Source organism: Pseudonaja textilis, chromosome Z (assembly GCF_049901715.1).
Source record: "Pseudonaja textilis isolate UNSWEBS1 chromosome Z, rPseTex1.2, whole genome shotgun sequence".
Lineage (NCBI taxonomy): Eukaryota > Metazoa > Chordata > Lepidosauria > Squamata > Elapidae > Pseudonaja > Pseudonaja textilis.
In genome coordinates, this window is record NC_142008.1 from 129,255,121 (window position 1) to 129,281,361 (window position 26,241).

A 26,241-nucleotide genomic window follows, 5' to 3' on the forward strand; every position below is an offset into this window, starting at 1 on the left:
GTTGGATACTATGGGGAGGGCAAATGTGACCTTACTCAGTTCTTTCTACCTTACCATTTGGCTAGAATCCAGAATCAGCAGTGGATGATGGGAACAGAGCAGCCAAGATATAAAGAGCTGTTCAGGATATAACCTCTTAGATTTGTAGGCTTTGAGCCTCCTGCAGAAATTTGCCTAGACAGTTTCGGCCTCTTCCATCGTCATAAAGGTTGGAATTACTTTAGAGTAGAAAACAATTTCTTGAGATGAAGGAAAAGTTATTTATTATTTCAAATCATCAGAGCTGACCAACTCTGCTGGACCTTGGGCAGCATACAAACCCCTCCTTCCCCCCACCCCCCAAAAAAATCCCCATAAAAAGAGATTCAAGGTTAAAATCACATTGACAGCTTGGACTAAAAATGACACAAACTAAATCAAATATTCCCTGAAAACCACCAGAAAATTAATCACAGGCTTGGGAACAAAGCTAAATTTTATGGCAGCCCAAAGCAGTTTGTTCCTGAAGAAAGCCCAGCAGGGTTTATTCTTCAGTAGTTTCCACTTCCTCATACATATGTTCATCTTCCATCCTCTTCAGTTCTTCCAGTTCTTCCCGATGGCTTTCTTTAAACTCCCGGAGAGCTGCAGTTTTCTCTTCATGGCCTTGGTTGGCCGAGCAGCCTGGGGATTTGGGGCCCAGGACAAGATAGGCGGTGGCATCTGCCAGCATGGCTGAAACCTCATGGGCGAGGGTCTCCAAAGACAAGGGCCAGTAGGTGTCGTTGCTGGTTTTGTAACGCTTGTTGAAGAGATTGAGAGGCTTCAGGAAGTAATGAGGGAGGCATTTCTCGGCCAGGGTGTGTTTCAGCAGGCCCAGGAGGGTCTTGAGAGAAGAGAGCAGCGTCTCCCAGGCCTCTCTGCGGAGATAGATCTCACAGCTCCACAGCAAAATAGTCTGCAAGAGAGGAAAGGCAACAGAGCCGCCATGCTTAGACCTCACGCTGACTTTGGAGGTTCGGGCCTCATCACGCTCCTAGGTTTATGTCAAGAAGAGGTAGGAGGAAAGGAATTTGGGCAGGGCAGTGGCTATATTGTAGAGCGGGGTGAGAGGGAGCTGAGATTTTATGAAAGAAGTCGGCAGTTGATGCTATTGGGACTAAAACACACACAGCTCTCTCCTAACACACACACACCATGGCAGCAGAGAGGGAAAGGAGATGGCAGAAGGAAGGTGTTTTTATTGCTATCCAATTTTACATGCTCCCACGTGGGGTAAAAGTAGTTGGTATGTACTTTTATACAAGTGCAGCAAGTAGTCCTTAGCTTACCCATTCCTTTAAAGACCAGAGTTATAACAGCACTGAAAAAAACACTGACCTTCCCCGCCAGCTTCCAACAAGCCAAATTAGTGAGGGAAGCCAGATTCACTTAACCACCACATGATGCACTTAGCAATTGCAGAGATTCACTTAAAAAGGTGGCAGTAAAGGTCATAAAATCAGGTATGATTGACTTAAGAACTGTCTTGCTTAGCAATGGAAATTGTGGTCATAAGCTGAGGACTACCTGCACATGGGGAGTTTCAATGTATCTTCATGAGCGTGAGGTGGAAGCTTAATCCGGCCTAGCGCAGGAGTTAGTTCAGAAGATTCACCTTAAGATGGTAGGAAGTCAGGATTTTGCCATACTCTGGGGTCCATCTAGTCTGGTTAACAAACTTGAGCAGTCGTAAAGCTGCCCGTCTCTGCCCTCCATCAGCGTCGACTTCCTTAAGGATCATCATCTCAGCACACCTGAAAGACAGCCTGGTTCCAGGGGGGAAATGGTGGTTAGGAATATTGTAATCGTTCTGCAAACAGGAGCTTTAGAACCATGTATCCAGCTCAAGGGTCCTTCCGGTATATCTTAAGTTTGCAACTGGCCTTCTTTCTTAACTTGGGCAGAAAAAGTGAAATCGATGGACTCTAGACCTATGCATAATCTGGGAAAAGATGCGGCTGCTTTAAAGAGTTCCAAAGAAGTACTATGGTAGATTGGTACCTCTGGGTCACCTGGATATGATGGGAATTGTGAGCAACAAGTCCAGTGTTTTTCAACCTTGGCCACTTGAAGATGGGTGCAGTCAAGACATGCTGGCTGGGGAATTCTGGGAGTTGAAGTCTTCAGGTGGCCAAGGTTGAGAAACACTGAAATATAAGCAAGAGAAGCTCACAACTTCTCAAAAGAGGCTTTCCAGTGTCGTTCTTTCATTAAGGGAGATGACATCAGCATAGGCCTCCTTAGATGAGGGTTCAATAATCCCATTAAAAGCAGAGTTTGGCAAATGCTTAAAACATTTTTATTAAAAACCCAGATAAGCAGCCTCAGGTTCTAGTGGAAAATCCTGGCCCTGTTCCAGTCAGGTGTTTTATTCTGCATCCCTATCCAGCGTCCCACAGGGCTTAAAACCATGTCCTCAACCTTGGTTACACCGTTCTTTCCACCAAACAACTTGGGGTTTTTTACCTCCAGAATCCTCCCTTTGGGACGAGCTCTAGCCCCGCTTCCTTAAGGGCTTGGACCTTCTGGAGGAAGCTCTTCTTTTCATGGGTGAGGTCACCATCCCACCAGTCAGAAAGGTGAGTGAGATCCTCCCTCATCCATTCGTTGGAGAATTCTATTGCTCCCCGAACGGCTGGCACCAGCTTCACCGGGATAGTTTCATTCCCTTCGTTGAAAACCAACCGGATGGCTGGACCACTTAAATCCAAGGTCTCTAATCTGATGTTCCCTAGAAATGTGTCGGAGGAAAGCAGATCCAGGGTATTATTAGCCAAAGTGATGCACAACCTTGAGTTGTAACTACAGCTAGTCCTTGACTTACAAATGCAATTTAGATCTGTTGTTAAGCGAGGTAGTTAAGTGAGACATGCCCAATTTTATGATCTTTTTTTTTTTGCCAAGGCAGTTGGCAATAGTAATAGCACTTAGACTTATATACCGCTTCATAGTGCTTTACAGCCCTCTCTAAGTGGTTTACAGAGTCAGCCTGGTTGCCCCCAACAATCTGGCTCCTCATTTTACCCACTTCAGAAGGATGGAAGGCTGGGTCAACCTTGAGCCTGGTGGGATTCGATCTGCCAAATTGCAGGCAGCTGGCTGCAGCAGAAGTAGCCTACAGTACGGCACTAATTACTGCACCATTAAATGGTCATTAAATGAATCCGGCTTTCCCCATTGATTTTGCTTGTTGAAAGCCAGCTGGGAAGGTTGCAAATGGAGATCATGTGACCCCAGGATGCTGCAACCCTCATAAATTCATGCCAGTTATCAAATTGCCTGAATTTTGATCATGCCATGGGGATGGTACAAGGGTCATAAATTTTTAAAGCTGGTCATAAGTCATTTTGTCCAGTGACAATGTAATTTCAAATAGTCACTAAACAAATTATTATAAGTTGAGTACTGTATTGCATGGTGGGGAAAATAAAACTAGCAGATCTAAAGGCTTAATTGAATAGGAAGTACACACACACACACACACGAATTTTAGGGCGTCTTTGCATAGGGACCCTTACTGGTAAAGTAGGGAACCATCTAGGATTTGAACCCTGGTCTGCCACATGAAAGAGTTCTTTAACTACTACGCTATCCAGTTGTTAATAAATTATGATATATAAATAATGCACAAATATACCATTATATAAACTATATTTGCATATATAATTATGACATAGGTTAATATATGTATGCATGTTCATATGAATGAAAAAAATATTCATATGAATGAATATACAGGATAGATAGATAGATATAGATAGATAGATAGACAGACAGACAGACAGACAGACAGACAGTATATATGTATGGTATTCAGCTTTGTTCAGGTATTTTCCCACGTCATTATAGTTGTGCTTTTGGCAAAATCTCATCTGCCATCATCAGGATTGTATATTGTGTTCATCTGTGAGTACACAATACACAAGCCTGATGATGGCAGATGAGATTCTGCCGAAACGTTGCAACAACTTTAAAAGCACAACTATAATGACATGGGAAAATACCCGAACAAAGCTGAATGCCATACATATAAATACCCGTGAAAACTTAAGAAAACACACACATACACACACTCACACACACATATATAAATGAATCATCAAATAAATCAAGACAGAGTTCAGACTTGAGGCACAATTATCCTACTTTGGACAAATTATGCAAAGACTCAGCTCTCCAGAGAAGGCTTTGAGGCTGAGAAGAAGAAGGAAAGAGAAGACGGCCACCACCAAAATGGATGGAATCAGTTAACATGGCAATGGAATCACCCTTGGAAGACTTGAAGGACCAAGTTAGAGACAGATCATCACTTAATGGCATATAAGGGCATCCTTAAAATAGATTCTTTGGGGATAGTGAACTGGGATAGTGCCCTTCCTATTGCAAACTTTGTTCTGAGTCACTGCCTTTACAGTCCTGTACTTTTATTTCTGGTATATATTTGTGCATAAGTACATATTTCACATTTCATTGTTGTGGATCTATTTAAATGTACTTCTCTAAAATGGCTCAAATGCAAATAGCAAAATTATTGAATTCAAGGCCTCTTGTTTGAATCAAAAATAAGGTTAAGATTGTTATGTAAAGACACAAACAACGGGAATGGAATGGAACCCATTTGACATTCAAAGACAAAGGACCAAAAGGCATTAGTTCCATTCAAATTAGGGTTACTAATCTGATTCATTCCTGAAAAATCTATGGAGGTTCTGAGTCATCCAAGTCATGGTTGTGCCAAAGGTGTTTTTTCAATAGGAAATGGGATATTTTTTTTCCTTGAAAACATTTCACTTCTCATCCAAGAGGCTTTTTTAGTTCTGGTGGAATGGTAGGGAATGGAATGATTTATATTCCTTGCAGTCATCTGGTTGTTAACACTCACTCTCAGAGTTGTTGAGGTCACTTGGAGGGCACAGATAAACCTCCAAGTAGCCTCAACTACTCTCAGAGAGAGTGCTAATAACTATATAACTGCAAGGGATATAATAAATCCTTCCATTCTGCACCTGTCGGAATTGAAGGAGCTTCTTTATGAGAAGCAAAACATTTTCAAGGAAAAACAAAGAAAGTCCAGTTTCTCTTGAAAAAGCACCTCTGAGAGGCTAATTTCTTGCTATGCAGGGTCTCTTAAGATATTTTTAAAATTTGTTAATCTATGGTCAATTAATTTTTATAGGATAACAAGGATAATTTTAAAGGATAACAAAGATGTATCTGCTCATGATGAATGTTTCTCATTTGAAAAAATGGGCAGTAAAAAAAAAATTTCAACTTACCTCTTATGCTATTATGTATTCTGGGTACTCGGGAAGGGAACATCCGAAGTTGGAAAACGGGATCTAAAGGTTGAAGAGGAATCCAGTATAAATTTAACAAATGCAGTCTAGTTTTATAATCTGTAATCACTATAATCACTGCTTTCATTTATTAAAACCCAATAAACCAGCAACAGGAACCCTGGAGCCCAATCCAATCCCTCAACATATTATCCCAATAGAAAAATATTAACATTTTACACTTTCTGGACTTACCATTTTGCCGAGGGTGGGTGTACTCTGGGGAGATGGGAAAGAGAAATAGGAAAAGTCAAGGATAATCTGTTGTAATTCCAAGAACAATCCCATTTAAGAACCAGGGAACAGACCAGCAAACACAACTTTCTATGGTATTTTGACAAATGGTTTAACAATGGTTTGAAGTTGCAATGGCACTGAAAAAAAGGTGACTTGCACCAAGAGAGAAATCCATCCCCTTGGTCACATTAAACAGAGGCATAGAATCAAGATCATGTGAAATATTAGTACCACTTTATAAAACCCTAGTAAGACCACCACCTGGAATACTGCAACCAATTTTTGTCATTATACTACAAAAAGGATGTTGAGACCTTGGAAAAAGTTCAGAGAAGCGCAACTAAGATGATCAAAGGCTTGGAGATTAAAACATGAAGAATGGCTGCAGGATTTGGGTTTGGCTAGTCTAAAGAAAAGAAGAATTAGGGGTGACATGATAGCACTATTCCAGTATTTGGGGAGCTGACACAAAGAAGAGAGGGTCAAATTATTCTCCAAAGCACCTGAGGGCAGGACAAGAAACAATGGATGGAAACTAATCAAGGAGAAAAGCAACCTAGAATTAAGGAGAAATTTCCTAACTGTGAGGACAATCAATCTTGCCTTCAGAAATCGTGGATGCTCCATCACTGGAGGTTTTTAAGGAGAGTCTAGACCAGGGGTATCAAACTCGTGTTGTTGTGGCATCATCATGTGATGTATTGGAACGTTTTCCCCCTTCACTAAACCGGGCAGGGATGAGGCCAGCACGTGTCACATCCGGCCCATGGGCCGCGAGTTTGACACCCCTGGTCTAGACAGTCGCTTATCTGAAATTGCTTGAGCAGAGGGCTGGACTAGAAGACCTCCAAGGTCCCTTCCCACTCATTCTATTCTAACATGATCAAAATTTGGGCACTTGGCAAGCAGCATGTATTTTTGACAGTTGGGGTATTCCAGGGCCATTTGTGACCTTCTCAGCAGCTTCCAACAGGAGAAGTCAATCAGGGCTGCCAGGTTCGCTTAATGACATGATTCACTTAACAGTTTCATTAATTTGCTTAATAATTGTCTTAATAAGGTCCCTTCCAACTCAGATTATCTGTTATCTGTGGCAAAAAAAGGCTGTAAAAGGCTTGCTTAACATCCATGTTGATGTGCAATGGAAATTCTCGTCCCAATTGTGGTTGTAAGTTGAGGACTAGCGAGAAGTCCATAAATTTGTACCTCAGGGTTGTTGGGAATTGAGCAGTGCAGAATAACTGCAGCAGCTATTATTTTGAAAGTAAATTGGCAAATTAATGTATTTGGAAAAAATGTGACTATTCATACACTAAAAGTCTCTAAAAGCTTTTGCCTGGCTAAGAGCCCCTAAATTTTACAAACAAACAACATTTTTGAAACATCTGGCGTAATGAAGAGCCTGCGTGCTTTCCTCTATTTGGATCGGCCTTAGTGAAAATATAAACCAAGTAGGTCACATCTGGATTTACTTTTCTACAATTATTTCATTTAAAAGGCAAATAGGATGTTTGGCACATTGCACAATGCTTGTTCCCACCATATTTATTCACAACAATGTATCTGGATGACAGATCTTTGAACACTGAAATGATTGACAGTGTAATATTAGTTTTCAGGTCTGCCTATCTCAAAAAGAAAAATGAAGGATTGTCTTTTCCATTTACATTTACCCGACCCACCAGAGCAGGGAAACAAGTGACTTTTGGGGTCCTCTCTCTTGGGGAGGGGGCAGAACCAAGAAAAAGGGCCTTCTCTGTGGTGGCTCCCTTCCTGTGGTCATCATCTTTGCAGAAATAAGACTACCCCCACCCCCTTTGGAAAGGCCCTGAAGACTGTTTGTCAGTGGGCCTGCTGGGAACCTCCAAGATGACATGTAACTCCATCAAGAGTTGTTTCCTTGTTGTCCCCAGGGAGTACTGGGGAGTTTATTGGGTTTTGTATTGGGATTTAATTTTCTGTAATCCACCAAGAATTACCGTGAGTTGGGCGACCATATAAATTTTAATAAATAAATAGTAAATGTGCAGGGTGAAGGCTCTACGGCAATGTTCCCCAAACATTTCGGTTTTGCCAACCGGTGTGTGAGGGGGAGAGGGGATAGTTTTGCACAAGCACAGCTCTATTTGTGCGAGTGGCGAGCGTGCATACTTGCCACTTGAACAAATAGAATGCATGCACACACGCTCGCCTGCTGCTTGCAGAAGTGGAGATGTACATGTGTGTGCATGCACGCATCTGCCGCTTCCATGGCTCAACTCACCACTGAGAAATGGGCTACAGCCCAGGGCCCCTTGCTCTACAGACCTTATCAGGTTACTTCTGCTAACTGAATCCTTTGTAAGCAGCCCCAACCCACCAAGAAAATTAATTTTATGAATCTGCAAGGTCCACTCCATTTTTTTAAAGCATTCACAACATACTCTCTCTTATTTTAACAGTTGTCCATTCCTGCACTGGATTCCCATTGCACTGGCTAATTTTTCTGAAATGGTGCACCTGGATTTAAGGCAATCCCTACGTATTGCTGAAAGTCCTTTAGGATTTGCTCTGGATCCAGATTATGGTGGCCGAGACTCTCCTAGCAAAAAAAGAAAAGAAAAGAAAAAGAAAGCTTTTTTTTCCTGTGCAGAAAAAGACCTTTTCCCCAGCAAACATGTCCCAGATTTCAACACTAGGGGGCGCCACCTTTCCTCCTGGCCATCATATTGATACCTACCTGGCTCATTTCTAATTTACAATACTCAGGATCATCCTCTTCTTCCTCCTCTTCCGCCAATGCTGATTTTGGCTTATCACAATAGATCTGCACATCTGTCTCTGCCACATCCTCAATATCCACCAACATTTTGGTGCCCTGGCAAAAAACCGGCAGCCCTTTGTCAGGACGGTTACAGATTCCTTTGTTGCGAAAAATGTAGGTGGGGAGCTGGTGGGTGGGACGGCTGGAGGAATTAATGGGGACGATTCTGCTCCGGAGCGCCAACTTGGAGTTATACCGTATCGGGATGAGGAAGTCAAAGTCATTGGACGCGTTTTCCACTTGCAGGTGCAGCCCTTCGTTGTAGCTGCCCACGGGAATGGGGTCAAAGGGGTACAAGCCAGTGCTGGATTCATAAGCCCACTTCACAATTCTCTCCACCGTGCTTTTCACCACAAAGAAATTCTTCTCTACAAGCCATTCCTTGTTTCCTGAAAGGAAAACTCTTTCTGCATGGAATTCCTGCAGGATTTTCTCTTGCTCATTTAGGACGGCGTTGGTCATTTTGAACCTTCCTCCTTAATTCTTGTTTCCCCCGTTCCGCCTCTGAAGCCCTCGCCCCTCTGGGCTTCCTTTCGCTTTTCTTTTCAAATTTGATTTTCTGTCGGTTGGCAGGCTCTTTGTGTCTTTTGTACTTGGCAGAAGGAAGAGGGAGAAAAAGTGGTTGTTTTTTTTCTCCAGCAAGCGGATAAGCAAAGAAGAAGAACATTAACCCTCAAGATGCAGGTTTTTGCTGTTCCTTAAAGTTGGCAGATTTTAAAAACGAAACTAAGGCGTCAAACAATGATTCAATATTTTCCTAATCTCTTCCCCTTCAAGCAAGAGAGAGAGAACTTTTAAGCTGTTTTTAACTTCCTTGTTATTGCAAGGGCATTTTCCAGGAGAACTCTAAGTCGTTATAATACAAGCTGAGAGCTTAATACTATACGTTTCTGATTTTCAGCTTGTGAAGCGAGGAATAGCAATAATCAGCACAGGTAGACCTTGACTTACAACTATGTGAAGCCTGGATAATATGGTCATAAGCTGTGACAGTCATCAACCATGTCACCATGTAATTGACTCAATTTTACAACCTTATTTGCAGCAGTTGTTAAGGAAATGGTTTGCTATGAGCTGTTTTGTCAAAAACAGGAAATAAAGTTTTGAGCAAAACCACCCCAAAACATGGTCACGTGACTGCAGGACACTGCATACAGCCATAAATGAACGTCAGTAGCCAAATGCCCAACAAAGAATGCCACAAAAAAGAGGGAGTCAAGCTATTCCCCAAAGCCCCTGAGGGCAGGACAAGAAGCAGTGGGTGGAAACAAATCAAGGAGAGAAGCAACCAAGAAATAAGCAGAAATTTCCTGACAATTAGAACAATTAACCAGTGGAACAATTTGCCTCCAGAAGTTGTGAATTCTCTAATATTGGAAATTTTTAAGAAGAGATTGGGCAACCATTTGTCTAAAATGGTATAGGGTTTCCTGCCTGAGCACGGAGTTGGACTAGAAGACCTCAAAGGTCCCTTCCAACTCTGTTATTTGGTTCTATTCTATTCACACTCAGTCACATGATCGCAACTGGTTGTAAGTTGCGTATATCTGTACCTCAGGGTTGAACTGTGGAATCCTTGGTGCTCTCTGAGAGCATGGTTGTTTCTTTGCAGACGTTCCATTACCCAACTAGGTAATACCATCAGTGCTAATAAGTGTACAAATAGGGAGCAAACTCACACTCACTAGCACTGACATTACCTACTTGTGTAATGAAACGTTTGCCAGAAAACAACCAAGCGCAGAGAATACCAAGGACCCCACAGTGTCAAAATCATCCATAGATCAGAGAGCAGACCAGCTTTATGTGTGTTTGCTCTTAGCAGAGCATTGAAATAATCAGGATTTCTAGAAAGAATCTGAAGTTTCCGAGTTCATTGTGCCCGCTTCTTCTGCTATCCAGAGACTACAGGTAGCCCTCGACTTACAACCACACTTGAGCTCAAAATTTCTGTTGCTAAACGAGACATTTGTTAAGTGAGTTTTGTCCCATTATACAACCTTTCTTGCCATAGTGTTAAATGAGTCATTGCTGTTGTTAAATTAGTAACATGGTTGCTAAGTGAATTTGGTTTCCTCATTGACTTTTTTTTGTCAGAAGGTCACAAAAGGTGATCACATGACCCCAGGCACTGCAATCGTCATAAGGCAGTTGCCAAGTGTCTGAATTTTGATTGTGTGAACATGGGGAAGCTGCAAGGGTTGCGATAAAAAAGAAGTTGAGACTCTAGAAAGAAAGAGAAAGAGAAGAAAAGAAAAAGAAAGAAAGAGAAAGAGAAGAAAAGAAAGAGAAAGAAAGAGAAAGAGAAGAGCAACAGAGATGATTAGGGGACTGGAGGGTAAAACCTATAAAAAACGGTTGCAGGAATGGGATATGTCTAGTTTAATGAAAAGAAGGACCACGGGGGGCATGGTAGCAGTGTCCCAATATTCGAAGAACTGTCACAGAGAGGAGGGGTGCAACCTGTTTTCCAAAGCATCTGACGGCCAGTCAAGGAATAATGGATGGAAACTAATCAAGGAGAGATTCAACCTAGAAATGAGAGATTTTCTGATAGTGAGAACAATCAACCAATGCAACAGCTTGCCTTCAGAAATTGTGGGAGCTTCATTACTGGAAGTTTTCAAGAAGAGACTGGACTAGCATCTGTAGGATTTCCGGCTTGGGCAGGGGGTTGGACTAAATGACCTACAAGATCCCTCCCAACCAGTGGTGGGATTCAAAGTTTTTTACTACCGGTTCTGTGGGCATGGCTTGGTGGGTGTGGCAGGGGGAAGGATACTGTAAAATCTCCAGTCAGAGGTGGGATTTGCCGGTTCTCTAAACTACTCAAAATTTCTGCTGCCGGTTCTCCAGAACTGGTCAGAACCTGCTGAATGCCACCTCTGCTCCCGACTGTGTTATTCTCTTCTTCTGAGTGTGAAAAACACTCAAGTCATATTTTCAGTGTTGTTGTAACATCAAACATCACTAAATGAAGTGATGTAAATCGATAATTACCTGTATTCCTCTAAACCAGGGGTCTCCAACCTTGGCAACTTTAAGCCTGGTGGACTTCAACTCCCAGAATTCCCCAGCCAGCTGGCTGCGAATTCTGGGAGTTAATCCACCAGGCTAAAGTGCCAAGGTGGAGACCCCTGCTCTAAACTGTCCATCATGTATTCCTCTAACCCACTTGTTTCTCAAGTTTGGCAACTTTTAAGATTTGTGGATTTCAACTCCCAGAATTTCCCAGCCATGGGTGTAGAGCTGCCCGATTTAGGCTGCGATATTACAACAACACACACACACACACCCAGCTGTCTTCTGTTGTGTTTACAGTGCTGGTGGCTGGGTGGCTGGGCTGGTTGGAGAGAGGCCTTAAAGGGGCAGCGCACCCTCATCGCAGGTGGCAGCCATTTTCCTGGCTGCACAAAATGATACAGAAACTTCTGACTTTGCTGCCCTCTAGTGGCTACCAAAGAGTGTCAGTCTGATGTACAGTAGAGGTAGTCCTTGATTTGCAGCCATTTGTTTAGTGGCCTTTCGTAGTTACAACAGCATTGATAAAGTGACATGATCATTTTTCACACTCAACAACCGTTACAGCGTCTCCATGGTCACATGATCAAAATTTGGTTGCTTGGCAACTGCTTCATATTTACGATGGCTGCAAGTGTCCTGGGGTTAAGTGATCAATTTTTGTGACCTCATAAGCCAAGTCAAGGGGGAAAGCCAGATTCACTTAACAACGACATGTTACTACCTTAACAACTGCAATGATTCACTTAAGAACTGTGGCAAGAAAGGCATAAAATGGGGCAAAAGTCCATTTGACAAACTTAACAACTGTTTTGCTTAGCAACAGAAATTTTGGGCTCAATTGTGGTTCTAAGTTGAGGACTACTTATATGGAGTAGTTAAAGGCACTAGGCTAAAAACCAAGAGTTCCAGTCCCAACTTAGGTATAATGCCTGCTTAGTGATATTAAGCCAGTCTTCCTCCCTCAGCTCTAGGGTGCAGGTAATGGCAAACTACTTCCCAAAAAAACCTGCAGGGACCTGTCCAGGCAGTCAGTAGGAGCAGGGGTGGGATTCAACCGGTGTTACTACTGGTTCGGTCAGAGTGCTATGCGCATGTATAAAACAATTAAACATCAGCTTTGCTATGTGGACAGCTGAGAAGTGCTGCGCACAGGTGTGTAGCATTTGGCAAGCCTCTTTTTTCCTGCTTTTTCAATCTCAGCTGCGCCAGGCAAAGCAGCTGAGGTTGAAAAAGCAGGAAATAAAGGACAGGCAAGAGCCCAGGCGAGAGGGTGGGCCAATCAGACGACCAAAAGGTCGTTGCACCGAACCGGTTTGGTGTCTGCTGTTCTTCAGAGCTACCAGTTCTATAGAACCAGGCCAAACCAGTAGCATCCCATCCCTGAGTAGGAGTCAAAAACTGAGTTGAAGTTATGTGTGCTTGCACACACACTCACACAAAAGAACCAGATATTTGCAAACCAGATATAAAACCCATAGTTTTATAGCAAAAACCCAATTAATGACTTGATTCCTCAATATATGCCTGCTGATTTGCTTCCAAATCTGTCTGTTTGTCTATATCCATCCATCCATCCATCCATCATCTGTGATCTCCCTCTGTCTATCATTTCTACCTATCCATTAGATACCATTGCCAAATTTATTTTCTCTTTTTCAAATCATGTTTCAATTTTAATTCTATGCCTCAGCCTGCTTTGGAAACTTTGGATAGCTGCATCTTACCCAGATCAGATTGTAACGCTTTCGAAGAGCATGAGATCAAAGGTGTGATGCATTCTAGCATTAGGATGGAGATCATGTGTGGATCCAGAGCTTGTACTAGATCATGAGGAGCCCTTAGACAGACCCTGTACCTTATTGTCAGCCCTTCAAAGCAGACCAGACCAGGAAACAAAGTTATGAATATTAATCCTGCTTTTATTATAAGGTTACAGTTACAGAATCTTGCAAATCTGAATACACTTTCCCTCACCCTCTCTATATCTTCATGAGATTTTGTCTGAGACGCTTTCTCATGTTACAGTTCTGCCCAGGTTCAGGTTTCTTTTATCTATTGCCCTGGTTGCACCTCTTCCCCCTGTTCCTCAAGGTTATTCCTTCTTCCCATGACATCTACTGGATGAGCTGAGCAAATGTCTTTCAGGGAACACCGTCCATCTTTTCTGTAGGTTCCTGTAGGATCTCTGGATAGAGTTAGACATGCAGAAGATAAGATTACTGTGGTCCCTGACTTACAACCAAAATTGGGCCCAGATACTCCATTGCTAAGCAAGTGAGTCGTGCCTACTTTTTTGACCTTTTTGTGAAATGTTTGTTAAACAAATCAGTGCAGTTATTAAACGAATCGCCTGGTTGTTAAACACATCCAGCTTTCACCATTGACTTACCTTGTCAAAAATTGGCTGGGAAGGTTACAAATGGTAATAAAACAACCCCAGGATGCTGCAACCATTGTAAAAATGCCGGTTGCCAAGTGTCCAAATTTTGATCATGTGAATGTGATGATGATTGTAAGTGTGAGGACTAGTAACCCTAACCTTAGCCCTAACTCTGAATGATGATGACTAAATGTATGGCTGTAAATCAAGGCGTAACTATATATTACAAGTATTAATCTATTTGCTTTTTCAAGATATAGGTAGTCTTTGACTTACAGCAGTTCATTTAGTGACCATTCGAACTTCCAACGGCACTGAAATAAGTTACTTATGACAGTTTTCACACTTATGACTGTTGCAGCATCCCCACGGTCTTGTCATCGAAATTCAGACGCTTGGAGACTGACTCATATTTATGCAGTATCCCTTGACAAGCAAAGTCAATGAGGAAGCCAGATTCACTTAACAACCCTCTTACTAACTTAACAACTTCAGTGGTTCTCTTAACAACTGTGGCAAGAAAGGTCGTAAAATGGGACAAAACTCGCTTAACAAGTGCCTCACTTAGCAACAGAAATGTTAGGCTCAATCGTGGTCGTAAGTCAGGACTACCTATACTTTCTCAGTGCTTTCATCCATGATTTGAGCTGAACAACTTTTAATGAGCAAAATCAAAACAAAGGAAGCAAAATGAAAATGAAGGTAGGGACTATCAAAATCAGGATATTAACAGCAAAATTGTATTACTTCCTATCCTTCCTTCTTCTCTTCTCTTCTCCCATACATCCCCCAAGATCCAAAGGAAAACAACAAAAGAGATTGTGTAGCATTTGTATTGGTTTTAAGGGTGAGGATTAAAGGTAGAGCGATCTATATCTGGGTCACTGGTGGTGGATCTGGAGAGTGGACGGATTCATTCCACCCTTTCATCCACTGATCTTCATCCCAGTGGAAACCGAGGGCATTGACCATCGATCCTGACCTCCCACTGATGAACCTCAGAACTGTGTTGGGGTACGAGGGCTCTGCGGTGAATGGCAATCCCAAACCGGAATTCGGCCCAAAGGCAAAGACATGGCCCATATTGGTGCGGAAGGCCAGGTATTCCACAGTGTTTCCGAAACGGCCGTTCACCTGCACCAATCCCTCCCCAAAGGACAGGTGCATGTCCAAAGGGCGGCCTGCTGTAGTTCCTTCATTATTGGACCATATGTCACCATAGCAAACCTGGATGCTGCATTAACAAGAGAAAGATGATGTTAGGTGTAGAATCACCTTAAGTGGAAATTAATAATGATACTCAGGAGGGGTCCTTGGTGCTCTCTTGTTCGTTTCCTTGCAGGTGTTTCATTATCCAAATTAAGTAATGTCATCAGTGTTACAGGCAGCACTGGTGGTGTTACCTAGTTGGGTCATGAAATGTCTGCAAGAAAACAAGCAAGCTCAAAAAGCACCAAGGATCCCTCAGTTCAAAACTGAACTACACATATTCTCTTTTATTGATCATGCTCATTTCAGCAGACCCCCACAGAAAAGGAAAAGGTCTTTCACCTACACTTCCATCATCTTACCTAGAATGAAGAAGAGCTAGGAAATGCTTCCAGAATAGTGTTTCTTCACCTTGGCAACTTGAAGATCTATGGATTTCAATTCCCAGAATTCCCAACCAGCTATGCTGACTGGAGAATTCTGGGAGTTGAAGTCCATTCATCTTCATGTTGCTGAGATTTCAGAAATACCATTTTCCTTCAGTATTGATCTAGGTATGTACTTTAGATACGATCTGCAGCCCTTAGACATGTGTTTTCACATATAAATAGCTTATTGACTGATTAATCAATCAATTATCAATAAACCATTTCCACATTTGGGTTATTTATGCTCTCCTCAGTTGATTCATATTTTTTAGCTTTCAAGTTAAAGCCCAGCTATATAAGGTTCATGTAGATATGCATACCTTAGTATACCTCTGTCATTTGACCTTATTTTCATCGCTGATATAGGGCCTTCAAACTGGTTGCTGGACTGATCAAAATAGTCTCCACCATTACCACCATATTCACCAGAGTAGGAAGAAAACTTTCTCTGGTCTGGATCCATAAAGAAGAAGGAGAACCAATTAATTGAACAAGTTATTCAATCAACCAATCTATTCCTGATCTTCCTATGTCCCTGCAGAATAGCTCATGAAGCTGTATCCCATTTTGTGTCCCCTGATTAAACAGCCTTGTATGTGTATATAGACATGATCACTCAGAGGGGAACTAGAGTCCCATACAAACAATCACATAGGCGGTGAAGAAAGACTGCTAGAGAGAGGAAGTCCTCTTGCAGATTCCTGCTCTAACTTCCCATTCTCGAGAAGCTCAAATATTATTGAAGAAGTTATATGTTCTACTGAAACTCAAATTCAAAACAAAGTAACACCATTAATGTTTGAAAATGTACTTATTTAATAAAGCAGGTGAATCAATAGAGGTGGTTGTGAATGATTATTGAGAATGATGGCTAAGAGTTAGATCACCATGCTGGCTGTGGAATTCTGGGAGTTGAAGTTCACCCATCTTAAAGTTGCCAAGGTTGAGAAATGCTGGGTTTTTTTTTTCCCTTTTGTAAATCTTACCAGGAATCATCAATTTACAACCAGTCTCTTAACAATTGTCTGAAGTTACGACAAACTTCAAAACTGCCACTTACGACCTATCTTCCAAATTACAACTACCACCCATCTTCCAGTGGTGGGATTCAGCTAGTTCACACCATTTTGGGAGAATTGGTTGTTAACTTTCTGAGCAGTTTGGGGAACTGGTTGTTGGAATAAATCATTAGGGCAGAGAACCTGTTGTTAAATTATTTGAATCCCACCACTGATATCCTCTGAAGTCACAGGAACACATTTTAGGACCTTGGCAACGAACTCCCATTTATAACTGGTTGCAGCATCCTGCAGTTTTATGACTATGATGTTTTTTTGCAGAAAACACAACAAACACTTATTGAGTATGCTTGGCAGCCATGGAGACTTAGTTTACTGACCATTGTAAAAATGGTCATCAAATTGAGTTGTCATGTGTTGTTTTCACTTATGACTGCAACAATTTGTGACTGAAACTCTGGGTTTCATTAAAGTCATAAGGATTACATGTACAAGCAAAGTGAGATAACGGTTCTCAGGATTATAAATTTAGGATTTTATAATTGTATAAATGTTCTTTCTACTATATAAATCTATCATGGTATATCTTGAAGTTGTTGCTTATGTGCAATTTTAACCAAAATTTACTTTTAATTTTTGATAACAGTTGGACCATACTCTGGGGACACATTATAAGTATTATTTATAAATAATATAAATTATTGGTTGGCTAGTTTTTATTTTTCTTTGGCCAGTAACCTCTGCAGATTTATTTACAAAGCTGTTGTACATATCAGGACTATAAGCTGATGCTTTGCTTCAGATTTACTCACAGAGAAAATGAGAGAGAGAAAAAAAAGAAATTTAAAACATATCCTGTAGTGAAATTTTATATGAGTCATCATGGAGCCTGTTTGGCTTCTTAGCCCATATAAGGCCAATCAGATGCTTCCTTTAGCTGAGGCAGAAGAGAATTGAAATGCGTGGGAATGAAGACCCATGTTGAGAATTGGGTTAGCCATCTATTAATATTTGGGATTAAAGGATTTGTTTACTAAACTACAAGATTGGCTGCTAAACTAGTATTACATTAGAATTACAATTTTCAAACCCACTTTAATCATTTAATCCTGTCCTGTAATTGTAGAGAACTATGCAATCAATTAGTGATTTAATTCAAATTATATCTTTTTTGGCCAGCCCTTGTAACTCAGATCTGCTACAATTATCCATATATTGCTGGCTGGGAAAAACTGCTTAACCAATACATTTCTAATTAAATAGGTGACGGGTTCCTTCTCTTAAATCTTGCAATATTAGGGGACCTAGAAATATGCTTTTTCTGTGGTTGCTCTGTTATTTGGATAAGCCTCAATTCTCCTTGGACTGCCATTTGTCAGAAATGGTGTAGGGTCTCCCTCTTGGGCGGGGGGTTGGACTAGATGACCTACAAGGTCCCTTCCAACTCTGATTATCTGTTATCTGTTATCCTCACCTTAAAGAGCTGTTAAACTCAAGCTTTAGGGGCAAACAGAAGAATTCCCTTTAGTTGTTCTCTTATACAGTATGCTTAATTGTCGTTGTATATTTTGGATCTTACACAATGCACATGTTTTAAAGTTATATGGTCTGGGGGTGTGCTTTTTTGTTTATTGTTTGTTTTATTGTTTTAATAGAATGTATTTTATTTTTTCTTATATACACTGAGAGCATATGTACCAAAGACAAATTCCTTGTGTGTCCAATCACACTTGGCCAATAACAAATTCTATTTAATTCTATTTTATTGTTTTTTTGGGTTGTTCATCATGCAGTCACAGTGTTTAAGCCTTATAAATCTGCATAAAAATATAAAGTTTTAATGTGTATTTTCCAAATCTCTACGCTTTTAACATATAGGTTGGGGGCCTCCCGCGTCTAACATTTGCCTACAGTACACATCTGGTCCTTGCAATTGACATTTTTATTTTATTTTTATTTATTTTATTTGGTTTGTCAATTGTTTACAAGATTATAGGTGTGAGTAAAAACATAGTTATGAATATATGGATACATATAAGAAAAATAAAAGAAATAATGGGACAGGGACGGTAGGCACGATTGGTGCGCTTATGCACTTATAGGCCTCTTAGGAAGGGGGTGAGGTCAATAGTAGAAAGTCTAAGGTTAAAGTTTTTGGGGTTTGGGGAAGAAACCACAGAGTCAGGTAGAATATTCCAGACATTGACCAGTCTATTGCTGAAGTTATATTTCCTGAAATCAAGTTTGGTGCGATTAACCTTGAGTTTGTATCTGTTGTTTGCTCTTGTATTGTTATGGTTGAAGCTGAAGTATTCATTGACAGGTAGGACATTACAATGTATGATTTTATATACTATACTTAGATTGGACCGAAGGTGGCGTAGTTCTAGGTTTTCTAGTTCTAGAATTTCAAGTCTGGTGGCATAAGGTATTCTGCAATGAGTAGACGAGTGGAGAACTCTTCTTGTGAAATATTTCTGGACTTTCTCAACTGTGTTAATATCAGATACATAATGTGGGTTCCAACTGATGAGCTGTATTCGAGTATTGGTCTATCAAATGTTTTGTATGCTCTAGTTAATAGTGTAATATTACCAGAGAAAAAGCTACATGAGAAAAAATCCACATGTATACAAACACACCTTTCTAAGTGCAAATTATCACAATTTGCTACAATTCTTATTCCTCAGGCATTGGATAGAATTCAGTGAGAGTGTTTCTAGGCCTATGTTTTTCAACCTGGGCAGTTTGAAGATGTGTGGACTTCAACTCCCAGCATTCCCCAGCCAGCCAGCTAGAGCTTACCTGAAGTAGTTGACACTTCAGCACAAAAAAGGGAGAGAAACACAAAAAACAGCATCTGGAAAAATGAAATTGGCTTAATCTGAAAGCTGCAGAACAGGAGAGAGTTATAGTTAACGTGTTATCTTTTACAATACAGTTTTAAGCATGATGTACCATTGAATTAAACAGATATTTTTTTTTTGTAAATATATCTCTTTAGAACAGGCGTGTCAAACTCTATTTCACTGAGGGCCGCATCAGGGTTGTGTTTGATCTTGGGGGGAGGGGGGAGGGGGTGTGGCCAGCTCGACGTCATTCATGTTGAGGGCGCCTGTGGTGGCCCAAGCGCTCTGCACTCCCAAGCTCCATTTTCGGCTGCGATGGCCTCCTGAAACCCTCTGCCAGGAAAAACGGAGCTCGGGAGGGCTGCACGCAGCCCTCCCGAGCTCTGTTTTCGCTGGCAGAGCACTGCAGGCTGATCCTTTGCTGTTTCCAGGGTAGCCCTTCAAGCCAGATCTAAGCACTCTGCAGGCTGGATCCGCCCCCAGGCCTTGAGTTTGACAACCCTGGTTTAGAAGACCAACCTTAAATTCATTACAATACATGTAGACCTTGACATATAACCATTCATTTAGCAACTCTTCAAAGTTACAGTGGCACTAAAAAAAGAGACACATAACTGGTCGTCATGCTTATGACCATTGTAACATCCCCATGGTTATGTGATAAAAATTCAGGTTACATAGCAATCAGCTGGTTGTGGCATGCCAGGATCATGGGATCGCCCAGCTGGTTCAAACAAGCAACGTTAATAGCAATAGCACTTATACTGCTTTATAGTGCTTTATAGTCCTCTCTAAGTGGTTTACAGAGTCAGCATATTGCCCCAAACAGTGTGCATCCTCATTTTACCAGCCTTGCAAAGATGGAAGTCTGAGTCAATCTTGAGCCTGGTGGGATTCGATCTGCCAAATTGCAGGCAGCTGGCAGTCAGTAGCCTTAATGGGGGAAACCAGGCTCATTTAACAACTTTAGTAATTCTCTTAATTGTGGCAAAAACCAGACATCACTTAAATCACTTAAAAACTGCCTTGCTTAGCAACAGAAATTCTGTCAAATTGTGATAGCAAGTTAAGGACTAACTGAAATAAAGATGCGGGGATATCATCTTAACACAGTGATGGCAGGCAATTGAATTGGAAGCAGGTAAAATGCAGCAAGATATGAAAAAGAGATAGTTTTTTTTTAAAGGAAAGGCAACTAGAAGGAATTGCCAGTTCAAAAATGCTATTTTAAATTCAGGTTATTGTTAAATTATTCTATTTAAAATTCAGTCTTCTACTATAGTATTAGGGAGCTGTAGGATTTAGGATGTCATGATGTTGGCTGAAATAAGAATTTGAAGGCAAAAACCTAAAAAGAAAAAAAACCATGCAAGCAAAATAAAAAAATAAAAGCTCTGATTGTGGTGTCATTAAAATACCATCCCTTCCATATTTCTATGTCAATTCAGAAGGAGGTCCTGTTAATTTTAGTAAATTTATTTGTAAGCCAATGTATTTTGGATTGGATTTATAAGACTTCTCTTTCTTTCTCCTTCTCTTTCTCCTCTTTCTGCTTCCATCTCCCCTTCCACATGTTTTTCTTTCTTTCTTTCCTCCCTCTCTCCCTCCTCCCTCTTTCCTTCCTTGCCTTGTTCCTTTTATTCTGTTTCCTCCCTCCCTCCCCACTTCCACCCATTTTTCCTTTTTTCCTCCCTTTCTTCCCTCCTTCCTCCCTTGTCTTCTTCCCCTTTTATTCTCTTTCCTCCCTCCCTTCCCTCCTCTCTCCCATCCATCCATCCATCCATCCATCCATCCATCCATCCAGGAGATTCTCCCCATAAAAATGTCCTTAGATACAAGGTGTATCTTTTCACCCCTGTAATTATCACCATAGGTGGATCTAAATATAATATTTGCACATTTCTGCAGCCCAACTCTGTAATTTACCTTATGAAACTGAATTGTTATTTGGTGAGAGGAGCCCAAGGCAACAGGATTCATTCTCTTCATCTTCCTAAGGTTTCAGATTTCAAATTATCTCTTGTTTTCAATCTCTGCTCCTGCTGCTCAAATGTGGCCTGATTTGAGAGAAAGGAGCTCCTATTGGTTTGGCAACAATTTGGACATTTCTGGAGTTTCTTTTTACCTGTTGTTAGCCACTGGGCACACGAACAGAGCTTCTATTGTGAGCTTTCCTAAGATCTTCATTCCAGAAAGCCATCATTGGATGAATCTACACTTGAGTGGTTGCACCATACTGTCTTTTTAACCACAAAAAAAATCATACTTTAGTTTTCAGTCATTTACATGGCAGATAAAAGTAATATGGGCTCCTCTTTTGATTCACTTGGATAAAGAGAAATTGAATTGGGGGGAGTCACCTTTCTATACAGGTAGTCCTTGTAACTATTTGTTGAGCGACTATTTGAAGTTAAAAGGCCATAAAAAAGTGACTTACGACTGGTTCTTGCACTTATAACTACTGTAGCATCCCCAGGGTCACAGGATCAAAATTTGGGCACTTGGCACTTAGAATGCATTTATGATGGTTATAACATTTCAGGTGATCACTCTTCAGGTCCAGAGGTGATTACCTAGATAGCTGAATAGAGTATCCAGTTATGAGGTTGCTGCCATAACTCCGTAGACGTTTTGTATAAAATTATGTAGATTTTGTGTGTGTGTGTGTGTGTATCAGGGACTGACTGTTTCCTAGTATGATTTGATTGCTTATGCCTATGACTATTATTGTTATACCTGATGATTCTTGACTCTTGATGAATGCATTTTTTGTTTTATGTACACTGAGAGCATTTGCACCAAGACAAATTCCTTATGTGTCCAATCACACTTGGCCAATAAAGAATTCTATTCTATTCTATTCTATTCTATTCTATTCTATTCTATTCTATTCTATTCTATTCTATTCTATTCTATTCTGATTCCGTGGAGAGTGTTTTTTTTCCCATGGACCAGATGGGGCATGGTTTCATCTACTGCCTGCATCCCACGGATGGGGCTTCACTTATTTGCATGGCCTGGTTTCTGGCATGCTGCAGACCAGGGCCAGTCCATGGATTGCAGTTTGGAGACCCCTGTGCTAAATAATACAACAAGCAAAAGCAATGGGAGAAGCCAGATTCACTCAATGACTGCATGATCCATTTACCAGCTACAGTGATTCGCATAACAACTATGGCAAAAATGTTGTAAAATTGAGTACACTTAGCAGTAGAAATTCTGGTCCCATTTGTGGGGATGCTGCAACAATTGCATGTGTGAGGAAAGGTCATAAATCACTTTTTTGAGTTCAGTTGCAACCTTGAACAGTTGCTAAGTAAATGGTTGTAAGTTGAGGACTATCTGTATTAAAGCTTCTAAGAGAAATGCAGGATAAAAAAAGTCTAATAACTACAGAGTGGCCTTGCTTAACACAGCGTAAACTATGAAAAAATATCCAGTGTTCAAACTAAGCAAGCTTAGCATGTTATGCTAAGACAGTCACTGGATATTCACTGTCAATAAATGCCTAATTTTGTGGTTTGGGAACCTGAAGATGGTAAGAGCTGCTCTTGAAACAAGTGAACTCGCAGCCCTGTGGAATTTTTCCTTGCACAGATGGTGTGCTCTCCTACTAGGATAGTAAAGCATAGAGGAACATTATGAAAAGGCACATAACTGCCACATGATGGCAGCAGAGACCATAATAAAGACCATAATAATGGATGCTTTCTTAATCTGTTTCTCAATCTTAGCAAACTTCAATTTCAATTCCCAGAATTGCCCCATGAACAACACTGGCTGAGGAGTTCTGGGAGTTAAAGTTCAAAGCCTTTATTGTCATTGTACATCATGTACAACGAAATTGGTTTAGCCTCTACTGGTGCAGTCCATACAAGAATACAAAACAACATGAATAATATAAAGAATAATCCTTATACAAGTAGTATAAGGGAAAAAAAAACTAGTCATACATTTCCATATGTACGTCATATTCTGTGTAACATGTATATTACTCTAGTGGATGATCTTATATCATGGTATATACATATTACACACTAGACTGGCACCAATTAAATTTGTCATATTAATCTGTTTGCGGTCACACAACCATTTAATTTAAGAAGTCCACACTTCTTAAAGTTGTCAAGGTTGAAAAACACTGGTTTTAATTTTCTACAGTATCACGTATCAGTATCAGCTGCCTTTGAGTGCAGCCAAGTCTGTTTTTTATCAATTGATTTGTATGATTGCTGTTCACAAAAAAAACTGCTTGTATAGCTTTAACCCCAGTATCCCAAACTTCTCTTTCTGAATGGCTGATAGGTGGAATGGGCCAGGAATTCTGGGAGTTGAAGTTCCAATGTGTCTAGAAGTGCCAGGTCACAGATGGCCTGATCTGATGTTTAGCACCACAGCAAGAGAATCAAACAAACCAAGATGGAGGATTGGAAGTCCTGCCTCTTTTGAGGGACATTGAAAAGGGGCGGAGCTTTGATAAATATCAGTGTTTCTTTACTTTGGACACATTTAAGATGTTTGGATTTTAACTCCCAGAATTCCCCAGCCAGCATGACATGTCCCAGAGGTGGTATGCAGCAGGTTCTGATCAGTTCTGGAGAACCGGTAGCAGAAATTTTGAGTTGTTCAGAGAACTGACAAATCCCACCTCTGACTGGCTCTGCCCCCATCTATTCTCTGCCTCCCAAGTCCCAGCTGATTGGCTGGATCTTCTTTGGTTGCCCTGCACAGGAGAACGGAGCTGGAAAGCAGGTTAGTGGGGTGGGGAGGGAATGGGGATTTTGCAGTAACCTGCCATGCCCGCCAAGCTATGCCACACTCACCAAACTATGCGCACAGAATCGATATTAAAAAAAATTGAATCCCACCACTGACATGTCCCCATCATGTTGTTTTCATCTCATCTTCAGTCCATGAATCGCAGAAGCTGAAGTCATCAAAGGATTCTAGCATTTAAATATTATTTCCCCCCTAATTTTGATTCCAGGCAAGGCAAGTGAAATCACTAAGGCTCTACCTGACATTACAGGTAGTCCTTGTCTTACGACCACAATTGAGCCCAAAATATTTGTTAAGTGAGTTTTGCCCCATTCTATGACCTTTCCTGCCATCATTGTTAAGTGAATCTCAGTGAATAACCAATTGCTTCCCCATTGACTTTGCTTGTCAGTAGTTTGCAAAAGGGGATCACAGGACCCTGAGGCTTTGCAATGGTCATAAGTGTGAGTCTGTTGCCAAACACCTGAATTTTAATCCCGTGACCATGGGGATGCTGCAACAGTTGTAAGCATGAAAAACATTTTTCAGTGCCGTTGTAAATTTGAGTGGTCACTAAATGAACTGTTGTAAGTCAAAGATGACTTGTACCTTGGAAAACTCAGGCATCCAGGGATTCAGTGGTGTTTGCAGGTTGTGTTCAAAAACGTCAGGATGAAGCTGCAATGGTGCCACTGAAGCTCTGGTTAGTTTTTTATGTGCAATGTTGCAGCCCCTGTCTTGACTTTTTCCTGGTCATGCCTTGCAAACTCCTTTTGGTTTATATGAAGTGATTTTTAAAAACCTGTCGTCCCCCCCGTCCCCGTCCCGTCCACACCACCATCCCTGGCATGGCTGCATTGGATTAGGGGAATTAAAAGTTGGTGGTGACAGGGGCAACATTTCTACAGCCTGGAAGTTTTCAGAAGTTGCAAAAATAATAATCTGTGCCCTTTTTAAAAATGTAGTTTATGAGATTTTGTGGAGGCTAGAAAAAAGGACAGAGAAGAACGCCGGTATAAAGTGTCCAGATAGTGGATGAGTCAATGGACAATTATCTCATAAAATGCAGTTTAGCCATGTTGAGGGAGACTGGGAGGAAGCATGGAAAAAATTGAGAAATTCCTCATAGAGTTTCCAAAAATTCTGTATTTGTTCCAAACTAGGCTTAAAGGTACTTTAGGAAAATTAATGCACTTTTTGCTTCTTTGATGTTTCTGTGATGGATGTGGCTTCACTGCACCATCTACATTCCTCTTTCTTTTTCTTTTCTTTTTAACTCCAGGCACAAACTGGTAATTAAAAATTGTGATGGCTTGTTCCTTCCGAGAACCATTTATTTTAGAAAAATCCCACAGTCTTTTTTCCGACACGCTCACCCTAAGATTTGTACAATGGTGAAAAATCAAAATGTGTCAAGTCTTAGAAGATACAAGAATCAGAAAAACTTAACCTGTTTATTTTTTTCAAGCTGTTGTTTGGAAAAAAAAGGGAACTATGAGGGAAAAATGGCAATGGGTAATCCTCAATTTGCGACAACAATTGGGATTGGAACTTCCATTACTAAGTGAAGCGGCCATTAAGTGAGTCATGTCTGATTTTATAACCGTTTTGTTTCAGTTGTTAAGTGATTTACCATGGTGGTGAAGTGAATCACACAGACATTAAGTGAATCCAGTTTTCCCCATTGACTTTGCTTGGAGGAAGCAGCTGGGAAGATTACAGATGACCACGGGAGCTTAGGATGCTGCAACCATTGGTTGCTGGTTTCCAAATGCCCGAATTTTGATCACATGACTGGAAGGACACTGCAATGGTCGTAAGTGTAAGGACTGGTTGTAAGTAATTTTGTTCAGCACTGTCATAATGTCAAACGGTCGCTAAATGAATGGTTGAAAGTAGAAGATTACCCTTATCTGGAAGTTTTCTAGACAAGATATCCAGAGCAGGGGTCTCCAACCTTGGCAACTTTAAGCCTGGTGGATTTTAACTCCCAAAATTCTGGCTGGGGAATCCTGGGAAATCTTCCAGGCTTAAAGTTGCCAAGGTTATAGACCCCTGATCCAGAGTATCTCAAAATTGTCTTTTAATTCAGCACTCCTCTTCAGGATTAAAAGCATTTCATGTTCACTGTCTGCCACGGCTGAATTCCTCCCTGCAACCTGACTATTAAAAGGACA

At 41.0% G+C, this 26,241-nt stretch overlaps 2 protein-coding genes across 4 annotated transcripts; both read right to left on the bottom strand.

The window, feature by feature from the left end:
- Window positions 1-236: 236 nt before the first annotated feature.
- LOC113443684 (uncharacterized) lies at window positions 237-8,999 on the bottom strand. The gene is made up of 7 exons (XM_026712065.2): window positions 8,314-8,999; window positions 8,094-8,175; window positions 5,553-5,576; window positions 5,298-5,360; window positions 2,488-2,752; window positions 1,637-1,787; window positions 237-937 (listed from the first exon to the last, which is right to left on the bottom strand). The coding sequence occupies exons 1-7, from the start codon at window positions 8,857-8,859 to the stop codon at window positions 524-526; spliced, it is 1,545 nt and encodes a 514-aa protein (XP_026567850.1). The 5' UTR covers window positions 8,860-8,999; the 3' UTR covers window positions 237-523.
- A 4,320-nt stretch (window positions 9,000-13,319) lies between these two features.
- On the bottom strand, window positions 13,320-21,374 carry LOC113443687 (zymogen granule membrane protein 16-like). Of its 3 annotated transcripts, none has more exons than XM_087917832.1 (4): window positions 21,233-21,374; window positions 19,263-19,317; window positions 15,759-15,891; window positions 13,320-15,035 (listed from the first exon to the last, which is right to left on the bottom strand). In XM_087917832.1, the coding sequence occupies exons 1-4, from the start codon at window positions 21,293-21,295 to the stop codon at window positions 14,672-14,674; spliced, it is 615 nt and encodes a 204-aa protein (XP_087773958.1). In that variant the 5' UTR covers window positions 21,296-21,374; the 3' UTR covers window positions 13,320-14,671. The 3 variants fall into 3 exon arrangements, with proteins under 3 accessions (XP_087773958.1, XP_087773959.1, XP_026567857.2); XM_087917833.1 differs by having other exon boundaries at window positions 19,263-19,348; window positions 21,233-21,360; XM_026712072.2 differs by having other exon boundaries at window positions 19,263-19,341; window positions 21,233-21,335.
- Window positions 21,375-26,241: the final 4,867 nt, after the last annotated feature.

Excerpts from the sequence above, each read along its gene's own strand:
- LOC113443684 (XM_026712065.2), bottom strand. The coding sequence starts at position 8,859 with ATGACCAACGCCGTCCTAAATGAGCAAGAGAAAATCCTGCAGGAATTC. Across the intron at positions 5,577-8,093 it reads AGGGATTGCCTTAAATCCAG|AGTACACCCACCCTCGGCAA; the intron begins GTGCACCATTTC and ends CCATCTCCCCAG. Across the intron at positions 2,753-5,297 it reads AATACATAATAGCATAAGAG|GGAACATCAGATTAGAGACC; the intron begins GTAAGTTGAAAT and ends ACACATTTCTAG.
- LOC113443687 (XM_026712072.2), bottom strand. The coding sequence starts at position 21,295 with ATGAAGAGAATGAATCCTGTTGCCTTGGGCTCCTCTCACCAAATAACA. Across the intron at positions 19,342-21,232 it reads TAACAATTCAGTTTCATAAG|ATTAAGCCAATTTCATTTTT; the intron begins GTAAATTACAGA and ends TGCAGCTTTCAG. Across the intron at positions 15,036-15,758 it reads AATGACAGAGGTATACTAAG|CATCCAGGTTTGCTATGGTG; the intron begins GTATGCATATCT and ends TTGTTAATGCAG.